This window comes from Chaetura pelagica, unplaced genomic scaffold, assembly GCF_000747805.2.
Source record: "Chaetura pelagica isolate M959 unplaced genomic scaffold, ChaPel_1.0 scaffold46, whole genome shotgun sequence".
Classification (NCBI taxonomy): Eukaryota; Metazoa; Chordata; class Aves; order Apodiformes; family Apodidae; genus Chaetura; species Chaetura pelagica.
Window position 1 is genome coordinate 5,093,158 of NW_009954102.1, and position 11,495 is coordinate 5,104,652.

The 11,495-nt window shown below is 38.5% G+C and overlaps 1 protein-coding gene across 1 annotated transcript; it reads right to left on the reverse strand.

Moving 5' to 3' along the window:
- Positions 1–432: 432 nt before the first annotated feature.
- Positions 433–11,268, reverse strand: LOC104392938 (WD repeat-containing protein C2orf44 homolog). The gene is made up of 3 exons (XM_010002383.1): positions 9,355–11,268; positions 4,231–4,351; positions 433–599 (listed from the first exon to the last, which is right to left on the reverse strand). The coding sequence occupies exons 1-3, from the start codon at positions 11,266–11,268 to the stop codon at positions 433–435; spliced, it is 2,202 nt and encodes a 733-aa protein (XP_010000685.1).
- Between the last annotated feature and the right edge of the window lie 227 nt (positions 11,269–11,495).

The following is an 11,495-nucleotide window of genomic DNA, read 5'->3' on the forward strand; positions in this document are numbered from 1 at the left end:
CAAAGAGAGCCTGAAGCAGTTTTCTTTCTTCTCCCTTCCTGGTTTTCCTTAATGAATATAAATGCTCTTTAGTTGTATTTTCTTCAGCTTATGTGTGGACTGTACACCTGTATTAGCTAGATCTGTTGTTACTGCATGTTTTTTAGCATAAGACTGTTTCTCCAATAACATGCTGAGCACAATTAAAGGAGAGGCTGGTCTCTCTGCTTAAGTCCTCTGGCAGCCACTGATTAACAACAGCTGTGGGGTCTGATCCTTCAGAAGAAGGGTCCAACCCTAGGATTTAGCTATAGTGCAACCATGCCACAGATTTTACAGTTAAAATACACTGAAAGAAGTGAAGACAGCTTTCTAATCACTCAGCTTCTCTCACTGCAGAATGTCCCTGTATTGTATTAGAAGAGAAGGTCACCAGTGTTCCTTGTCCAGAAATTATGTCACTCTGCTTGGTGGTTGCATTGACATACTTAATTTGTAGGAGTGACCTCCACAGACTTCTGAACTGTCAGTTCCATCCCTTATGATTATCTCTTGTGTTGCTTTGAATATCAATGGCACGAAGCCGTCCATGTCTGCAGTGAGCACAATCCAAGAAGAGCCTACAAAAATTAAGCAAAAAAAAGGAAAATGAGTGTCCTGCTCTGGTTACATAAAATGTACAAGCACGTTTTCAAGAGTCAGGCAGCACATGAGCAAGGCTGACTTTCTTTTTGTGCACTAAAGCCTTATTACACTAATGACATTAAGGTCTGACAATCCATGCTAAACACACCTGTGGGTAAATGTGAAGGGGAGCTAAATTAAAGGTGACATTGTGTCCCTCATTTAAATTCAGTTGAAAATCAAGGTGCATCTTTGCTAGTTATGATAAACTATAAGGATCTCCATCTTCTGAAAACTCAGCCAGTCTTTCCATGGGGACTGTTGTTCTCATGATGTCTACTTCTGCTTAACCCTTCTGCTCACCTGCTCTTACCCAAATGATGAAGAGACCATAACAATTGAAAAAGTTGGCAAAGAAAATGATTGTGCTCTATTTTTCTAGAAGGAAGCAGGGGTTTCCATCTCTTTTACTGTCAAGCCAAGATTGTTCAGTACATTTTCAAATTCATATAGCAAATGGAAGGAAGTTACACCTTGAAGATGATTTACAAAGCATATAATGATATACCAAAGATTATTTACAGAAGGTGATGTAATATTTCTTGTCCTTTAATTATTTATTCAATCATCTTTTAAAGAGAATGAACAATATCTGAATTACATTTTTAATCTTTTTTTTAAAAAAAAAAAACAAAGAGGCAAGACTTAAAAAAAAAACACATCAGAATCACTGACTTTTATGTTCTGAATTGCATAGAAACTGAAAACAAACCTCCCTCCTTCCCTTTGTTTTTTACTTTCCTGTGCAAGTCAGCTTGAAAATACAGCTGTATGTACCATGTATATTTTTTTCTAGTGATTTAACTTTTTCCTTTTGGACTGAATATTGCAGTTCTTATTGAAAATAGTGAATTCTCTACTTGTCTTTTTCTCAGTTTGATATTATGAAAAAGAAAAAAAAAAGTGTCAACTGAAAATCATTGTCAGAGCCCTTGTATCACATGTTTTTTCTTAGAGCATATGATCCTGTCATTACTGAGCAAGGGCATTAGCTGGGGTATGAGGTAAAGAAAGCCCTGATATGTTCTGTTGTTGATAAAACTGTGTTTTGGAAAGGAATGTGAAAAAAAGAAAAAAGAAAAAAAAAAAGCATAGAAAATCCAGAAGAACCATCCTTATTTTTTGTCAGTCCTAATGAAGCATGGTCCTGGGCAAGGCAATCTCCCATCCTTATAGCAAAGCACTTTTCCAGACTGCTACACCTCTGCATGTTGTCGTGTCACCTGTTACATCATAAGAAGATTGTCATTCCAAACCATGAATCTTTAATCTCCTGCTCTTAATACTTTCTTTCTAATTCTGGACAGACTTCAGATTTTGTAAGCAATCAGTCTGGAAGCAGCAATTCTGCTGATAGTTACATTCTTGGTCAAATTGATGAAGCATGCTCTTTTGTCAGACTCTTGGGGCTGGTTTGGGTTTTTTTTTCATTGACTGAAATGTTTGGAATTTGCTGCGTCGTTGGTAACTCTTGCTTTGAAGCATGTGCAAAAAGTATTCCAAAGGTGGAAAAACCTTGTGCAGAGTGTGGTACCATTTTGCAATGCATGATTGTTGCAATGATGACCTGCTGAAAAGGGAGACTTCTACGTGCCAAACCACGGGCATTATATGGCAGGCTATAATTAGTGCAGGTAATGGTATTACAGTCCTGAGCCTGCAGTGCAAGCCGTGAGGCCAAGTTCATTGCTCATTTAACTCTGATCTTTGAGGTGGGTAGGAATTTGGCCTGCAGTTGTGAACTTTTTTTCCTCAATATATTGAAGACTAAGTGTTTATTCACAGTAAAAAAAAAAAAAAAAGCCAGGCTGTCATTCTAATACATGCATGCTCTTTATGGAATTGTCTTTAATTATGTAATATTAAAGGATGGGGGTGATCTTTTTAAATATCACACTTAATACCATGCTTTGTGGCAAAGGAAAGCTTTAGGAATATTAACCTGTACTGGTCAGAACTGAATTAAGAGCTACATAACTACTTCTGCCCCAAAGCTGATAATTTTGCAAGATTTTGGTGAGTTTTAGAAAGATTCTTGTTTCAGTTTTTCCTATTGCTGTCAACAGACTCAATTTCAGAAAAGTCAACCACATTGAACACAAAGACACATTAGGTTGACTCTGAGACATTGTTTTTCTGGTATCTCTGAAGTCTAATGCATTACATGGAGGAGTAGTGTTCTGTAATAAAATATTACATATTCAGCTGTTCTACAGAGCCGAATAAGCCCATTATTTATTATTTTCAAACTGAATTCTAAACCTTTTTTTTCTTCATGGCCATTTGTTTCCAAAATCAAGAGCTGGAAGTACAGGCCAAAAATGGTATCCCCCTTGCCCTGCAAAGTTGCATGGTGTTACTGCAGCAGCCTGCTGGGAGATAGCAAAGGCCTCAACTGCAAGTAGTTGTTTTCATATATGCCTCCATTGCACTGTCCAGCCAGGAGAGATTGCTGATAAAAATATGAAACCTGCATACCTGTATCTTCAGGAACAACTCTCTGAAACTACTGTAAGCCAGGGGAAAACTGAAATGGCCCAGTGTGTCTTGGATAAAGGCAGCTCTTCTGATCTGTGTTGTATTTGAAGCCTCTTTTCTTCATTATTGTGGTCTGGTAACACGACCAGTAACATGCCAGGTCTGGTTTCTTTTTCACCAATAAGCCTATAATATAGCAGTCTTGTATGCACCTGTCATTATTTAGCAAACTATAGCTTAGATTATAACTTTCCTTTTCTTTTTGATTTCACCAAAGCTGATTTCATTTCTCGTAAAACAGAATATCCCTATTAAGCCAACGTGTCCCAGCCTGTCAGGGGCTAAGACCAGGGGCAAGACAGAGTCTAATTTCTGGATCTCTCAGTGTGGAAAGCATGCAAGAGATAATAATTACAGACAACTGTTGTGTAGCATAAGATGATAATATAATTAGACTGTGATGAGAAAAACCATCAGAAGCATTATAGAGAAATGGCTGAAAATTAACAGTATGTATGTTGCTGAGAAGTTGGAATAGATGGACAGGGACAAGGTAATTCAGAGACCAGTCCAGGCCTAGGATTTCCCAAGCTGCTTCTGTCCTTAAAAGTTAATCAGTGATGGGTGGTAGAAATGAAACTGGCAAATTAGAACATGGAGCTTCGCTGTTCATTTTACATTAAAATAATCCCAAATGCTACATGATACATGTGTCATATTCTGAGAAGGAACTTTCTTCCAACCTACTCTCTATTGTCGGGTTTGTAAAGATGGGCAAAACAACATGCCAAAATGTCTCAAGGAAGCATTTCTATTTCCAGGTAACACAGTTACTGATTATTTTCTCAGCATTCCTCTGTAAAGACATATAACACATTACTCTGGTAATAGGTAGTTCTGCAGTTACTTAGCATTTCAGTGATTTCAAGAGACACTCTGCCATATTTCAGACAAAGGAAAACACGTAATTATAAAAAAAAGTTGGTGATCTCATTTTACTACCGTATGGGGTAATTATTCTACCACAAATGCCTCTTTTACATTAGAAATCTTGGGTGAAACCAGATACCAGAAATAAAAAGAACATACCGTGTTTCATTTCAATTACAGGCAGATCAAACAGCTGCTGGACTAATTTCAAGTGGATCTTGCCATCACAGAGAAGAACATCTTTTGTTTCTTCAGTGACTGTTCCATTTGAAGAACTTTTCTTCAAATGCATGCATGTAAAAGAAAAGGTCTTGTTATAGGCTTAGCCATTATGCCAGAGTTCTTTTAACTGTTCCTCTGCTCTTACTCCTTTCAGTTCTTTAGCAATTTTGCTTTTTCTTTGTCTATCTTTGCTACAACATGGAGGTGACACCATCACTCAGTGCAATTCTGTGCACAATCTCAGAGTCCCACGTGAAGAGCAATGTGCTTCTTTGCTTTTTGCTTTGTGTGCTCATGCAGCTCCAAACCACCTTGGCCCTTAACAGAGATCATGTGTGAGGTCGTTGGAGACCAGTGACCTAACTGGCCTCAGGAGAGCAACGAAGGTGGTGAAGGGTTTAGAGAAGAAGACTTATGAGGAGCAGCTGAGGGAACTGGGGTTGTTTAGTCTGAAGAAAAGGAGGCTGAGGGGAGACCTCAACATGCTCTACAACTACCTGAAAGGAGGTTGGAAGGAGGTGGGTGTTGGCCTCTTCTCCTAAGTAAATAATGACAGTTTATAATCTGTTCTTTTCTATAGGAAAGGTATCAGGCTAGTCAGTCACAGCTCTGCATTGTAAGGTGAAGAGCACTGTAGTTGCCTAGAACCCTGTTTTCATTTTCTTAAATCCTTTAGGTAAGCTCTTTATGTGGTGCTTCAGCAGTAATTTCAGTTTTGATACCTTAGTACCATTAGTCAGCTTGCTTTTGCCTTGCTCCCACATTACTTAGGATTAATGGATGGGATGAGAAAAAACAAGTAAATTAAATAGATGTGGGGGTTCTGACAATGAAAAGAGAGTGATATGGCTAAGAATGAGCACTGAAGAGGAATGAGAACTATGCTTTTTTACATTCAAAGGACTTTGTCTCATTAAACCTTCTGCAGTATTGCCACAGGTAGTATTAATTAGGTTTGACAGCCTGCACTGCTCCCCTCTTCTGTCATGATTTCTACTCTTGCTGTGATTCCTGTTTGATTTTTGGTGGATCATGACTTTAATTTGGTGATGATCTTCATCTCTTCCCTTGCCCTTATGTGGGAGGTTCCAATCACAACCCTAATTAACCTGAGAGAGAAGCATAAGCCTGTAAAATGTTCCCATTGGAAGACATCTGAGATGCTATGGGATGCTTAAATCCCACTGCAGTTTGCATTTATAGTGCCCATCAGTGTTTCAGATGATGTGATGCTAGGATTAGCATCCCTGACAATAGTTCTGCAACACCTATTTTCAGGTGACTGTCACCTAAGATACTTGCTTTGCTCTCATACTTGTGTTTCCATTATAATCATGTTTTGAGTGTGGGTTTTTTTAAGCTCATATCTTCACTTTCTTTGCACTGTGTGTTCAAAACGTGGATTCAGTTTTGACAGTACATGTTCCTTCCCCTTTGCATCTATGTGTCCCACAAACAAATAATCTGGTCTAGTAAAAGGCATCATGTCCCTGCTTTTCTGCTATTGATCAGTTTCAGAATATGGCTGTCAGAATTTCTTCTAACAGATTCCTCAACCTTTGCTCAAAATGTTATCCACTCATTAATTACACCTTCTCTTGACTACCGCAGGTCTTTCTTTTATGGTAATTCCAAATCTCTTCCTTCTAAACTTGAGGATGGTTGACTAGTTTCTTATTCAAGGGAGCAGCCCTATCACCTTCCTCTTCCATCATTTTCATGACCTTATTTCTACAGCTGAACCTGAGTCAAAATTGACCTTTGGATTTCAGAAAGGTTCATAGTCTTATTACAGCTGATCATTGCAGGCTGGTCTTTGCTCATTTTACTGTCTAACCCTTGTACCCCCCTTTTTTATCTCTACTTCATGTATTTCTATCAGAAGAACTTTATTGCCATATGTTTGGATCATTTCTATTAATCTCTCAGCTCTGTGTAAAAAAAAATTGTTCCTTTTATAGCTGACCTTGGCAGTAAAGCTTCCCATAGTAAATTGTATGAAGATGCTATAGAAGTTCAAATTGACTGGTATGCAATTATTGGTGAGTGCTATGAAAAGAAAATTATCATGACTAATTGCTGAAAAGATATTTATGTCTTTTTAATTATGCAATATATGCTCTCAGTGGTACACACTTCTGACACAACACTGCTTGTGAGCAAAATGTAGAAGTTCTAATATATTCTTTAGAGTAAGATGAATGCTTGTCCTCCTGGAGAGGTTTGCCTAAAAACCATTCATTTCAAATCCAGATTGGCTGTATTCCCCCTGTAATTAGCTTTTGAATGAGGCTAGTTTAAATATTCTGCAGCTGTTTTATTTTCTTGGGGAAAAGGATTATAAAAGTATCTTTTTGCAAAAAGAAACAGAAACAAATCCCTAACGGATCCTCACCCCTTCTTTTTTTTATTATTTTTTTGCCTTTTAAATAATATTATCTTATTACCTGTGTCTGTTTGCCCTCCCACACTGTCCCCAGTCACAAGTCTGTATGTGGTGAAAGAGCAATAATATTTGCTTTTCAGGGATGAATGATAAAGTCACCTCTGATGGCTGAGTGCTATTACACGAGTGATAGTGCAGTGACATTTCCAAAGTGTGAATGATCATGTGTTCCCTTCCTGGCTATGGGCTACAGAGAATATAAATTCTGGTAGTGCTGCACGGATGTGACTTCAGAGCAGTTAGAGGCAGGGTGGCACTAACAGAGCAAACAAAAGCTTTGAAGACTATTCAGTGAGCAAACATTATGAATTATTAAGTAATACACATTCTGGTTTATATTATGGTTTTCTATGCAGAGCTGGAAACATACATAAACATGTCAATAAGGCTTCTGCACAACAATGTTTATAATTGCCCATTAATTATCACTACACTTTTATCTGTTATGTTTTTAACCTGCCTTTTATGCTTTTAATGCACAAATATGGTTATGCAGCCCTGATCATTCTGTTTTGTAGTGCAATAGATTTGTCAATCAAGACTGAGCCTCTGCCATGCTGGGGATTATACAAACACTTAAGAAGGCAAGGACTAGGCACAAAAAGCTGAAAGATAATGGCCATGTTATTGACTGGACTGCAGTGTTCCTAAAGCTTAGAATGTTTTCCACAGGCTGATATTTATATCATAAGGCAATAAAGCAATTTCCTGACTTGTTGCACTGTGAACACAGCCTGGCTGGAACCCACAGCCCAGCTGGTCTCTGAGCTCACAGAGGGCTAATCAACTCCTGAAGGAGGAACAAGGTTCAGATGGCTGAATCCAAACTAATCAAAACAACTATTTTCTGAGAAAATTATTAGCTGCCTATGAAGAAAATATTTCCCTGTCTGTCTAGAGGCCGTTTTGCCATCAGTCTATTTTTCTTTCTTTTTGGCATCACACTGTGATCCTGTTAGATTTCAGAAGAGGGGTGGAACTATGCAAGGCATGATTTGAGACTTACACAGAAAGCTCTGTGTGTCAGAAAGACACTCAGTGGACCTTGTTCTGAGTCATTCAAATGCAGTACTAGCTGTGCTTTCTGCTGGCTCACTGTGCAGCTAACCTGGTCAGATAAATAAGAATCTGCCTTTCTAAATTGAGTTTATCAGTATTGTACAAGCACTCATTATTCATTGTCCTTTCAGTGAAAAAACCAGAATAACTAATTCTCACTGCTTGTGCAACTGAACATGCACAGTGACTTCAGATCTTAGGTTAATGTTACATGTCACAAACAAAACTTCTCTTTGGAAAGGTTAATCCAATCAAATCCAAGAGGTCGTAGTGCTTGCTAAATAAATAAGTTGATTTATGTTGAAAAATCAGAATTAATTTGAACATAGTAAAGAACAGAATGATTGCTTCTTGCCAAATAAAACCCTATATCTATTTAAAACAGGTATATTGCTCTTTTTCACCAGACTTTGTATCATAGTGAAGTTAGATTATTAACTAATTCAGATTTAAAAATTTGCTTTTATCCAGTGTACTTAAGATACTAGAATCTGCTTAAATGCCAAATAAAAAATTGCTAAAAAGCAATGAATATGATTGAATTGAGTCACCATTCCCTAAATAAATGTTTTAGGAGAGGCACTTAGATGTCTGTATGGATTCCTTTAAAGTAAAAGGAAGGCAAATTTGTTTTAGAAGTATATGCTTGAGCATCATCACAATGTCATATATTCCTGAGACATAATGCTGCTTATGTTGCAATAAGAATGCATTTATAATTGGCATCTATATTCTGAAAGAGACCCCAATTTTAGCAGCAACACCACTAATAGTATAATGTTACTATTACTTCTAATAATACTATGAATAGTAGCCCAAAATAATTGCTCAACCTACCTTCCTTAGTTGAAATTCTTATTGAAGCCAGTAGGAATTCTGCAAATCAGGGGTGGGATAGGAACATGATTTGACATTTGTCTGTTTATTTAATGAATGATAATTAGACATTGACAGATTTATTTATTTTTTCCAAATAATTTTAAGTGTTAATGTTTTACAAATTGAGTACGATATTTATATGAAGATTAGTGCTGGGAAATTTAAGTAGAAATCAGCTGACTTCATGTCATGCCCACCTGAATTTTCCATAAATTGAGATTCAACACTTTATTTCAGCCTTCCTGAGAGTCTAGCTGTCTTCAGACTTTGGATTTGAGCTCAAGTTATTATTTATTATGTTTCTGGTGGGTCGTGGTACCACCCTACTCAGAGGCTCATCTCTACCATAAACTGACATCCAAACCTTCTGTACATGAACAACCACTTGGTTCTATTCTCCCTCTTTGACAAATGCACACAAAATTAGCTTGTATCCAAGACAATCAAACAACAAACAGACAAAAATCTCCCATGTGAAGTATCCTCTAAGTTACCCACATCCCTCCGAGTTATTGTTTCAATAACAAATTATAATACGATTTTAAATTAGGCTGGATGCCAAACTCAGGTTACATTTCTCATGTGTTGATAAGCATTAAACTGCATCCTCTTGATTTCAAGATTGCATAAAAATTCAGCAACCTATTACAGTATCTTTAAGTTGACAACGAAGTTACCTGGTAAGTGATGTGAACAACAGGTGGTTCCTGTGAACATGGGTAGGCTGAAGATGATCTCTTCCTCCCATTTCTAGCAAAGTCTGTTATTTCAGAAAGACTCAGTTGTAACTCACTGAAGCTCCCACAAAGTCTGTCTAAATTTCTAGATATGTGACTCATTCCTCTTTCACTTGGCAAATTGTTGTTTTTAGGAGAATTTGATATTTCTTGGATCATATTAAACTGCACTTTAGGGGAAACTGCTCTGCTGGAAAGCCTGGTAGGTGTTCCAGAACCAAGAAGAGACACTGAACGATTGGTAGGTTCAGCATCCAGTATTTCCAAGGCCACTGAAGGGTCACCTGGGAGCCTTTTATCATCCAGGTCACTCATACTTAATGAAGAACCCTGCTCATAACTAGGGCTCTTTACTTCTTCGAGGAGTCTTCTCCTGCCACTTGGAGATTGAATAACTGTGCTTCTTGGTATTAACAGCTCCCTGCTTTGAGGTTGGTCTTCTGTGGCAGGATTCTCAAAGAACCTTCTTTTTCCAGGAATATTCACAGAGGATTCAAAGTTACAAAATGTGTTCTGCTTTGTCTCAGGCCATGCTGAAGAATATTCTTCCAGCATCAGTTCTTTGATCACCAGACGTATAACATACCTGTCTGAACTTGAGGATGGAATGAGACTAGGCTCAGGGAACTTTTGCTTCCCAATCAGAAGCAACAGGAGTTTATCTGTCAAAAAGCATAGGCCCTTTGGTCTTTCATTTTTCTCCAGCTGTATTTGTTGAATATGAGGCATGCAAGATGAGGTTACTGAATACACCAACACAATGTTAGAAGTGTTAGAGGCTACTGCCACAATCTTAGCTCTAAGGTCAAAAGCCATTATATCAGGAACCAGAATACCTGGGATGGTGACTTTTCTGGTGGTGGTCACCTTCCTCTCAAAAGTCACCAAGATCAAGTGAGAAGAATCTTGACCATTTGTTGCTGCAGAGTCTTTGCGTTTCAGAGTAATAAGAGGACCGGGATCAGAGCGACGGTGGTTTGCAAGGATATGGGTTAAATCCACAGGACCTGATGAAGAAGAAGCAACTGAATCCACACATGACTTGTCTGAATCTATGGACTTTCTTCGCAGGTCCATGGAGTACTCCTCATCACCAGCAAACTGTGAGGTTAAAGAACCAGTTTCAGTACCAGATGGCATATCAAATGCAATGCCTGCATTCAAGCCACAGATATTATCCAAAGGAAGCTCAGTAGCTACAGCAATTTGGAAATCCATTGTCGCTTCTATAGCACAGATATAACCTCCCACATCAAAGATTGGGCAAAAGGAGCAGGCATTTAGAGTTTTCTGAGCATCATCCCATATGTAGGAATGCAGGGCACTGCCTATAGCAATGACTAAACGATTACCATCCTTAGTCCAGCAAGCACAGTGGATAAGCCCACTGCTTTTGATGTCTGCCTTGACTCTAGCATTGTCAGTACGAACAGCGTGCAAGACTGAAGCATCTCTTTTTGTAAGCACAGCCAAGATCTCCTTCTTTGGATGCCAGACACAGCCCTGGGAAAGCAATGGAAATGGCTCACCAACTTCACAAGTCTGAGCAATCAAGGGTTTGTTCTTCTCTATGGTGCTGTAGCCCACCTTCCAAACAGTAACGTGCTTCTTATGCTGAACAGCAAGCAGAGCTGCGGTGTCCGTAGAGCAATATGGGCCCCAGTAAAGCCCATGAACATGTTCAAATTGACCAACAACACTTGAGTCTCCAAATTTTAGCTCTCCATTATGGTAGTATAAAGCAGTCAGGATCACCTGCTTCCCATCTGTCCAAGCAATTCCATGTACAGGGTGGATGGCCTGATATAAAGCATTAAGGCCGGTTCTCAGCAGCTTTGCCTTTCCAAGCTCCATATTTTTAAGCTGTCTTTCTACTGGTAGTTGTTCCAAAGGACAGAATCCATGGAATTCACTTTCAGATCATGATGAGGAAATTTTTTTCTCGTATCTCCGTCCCTTCCTTTCCAGAATCAAGCTGTTTTTTTCTGCTAATAATCCAAGAGCCTATATTGTGAACTCCTTCCCAGTAAGCCTGTAGCTGCTCTTCTAAGTACAAATCCATGTCAAAGCTGCTTTTGCTT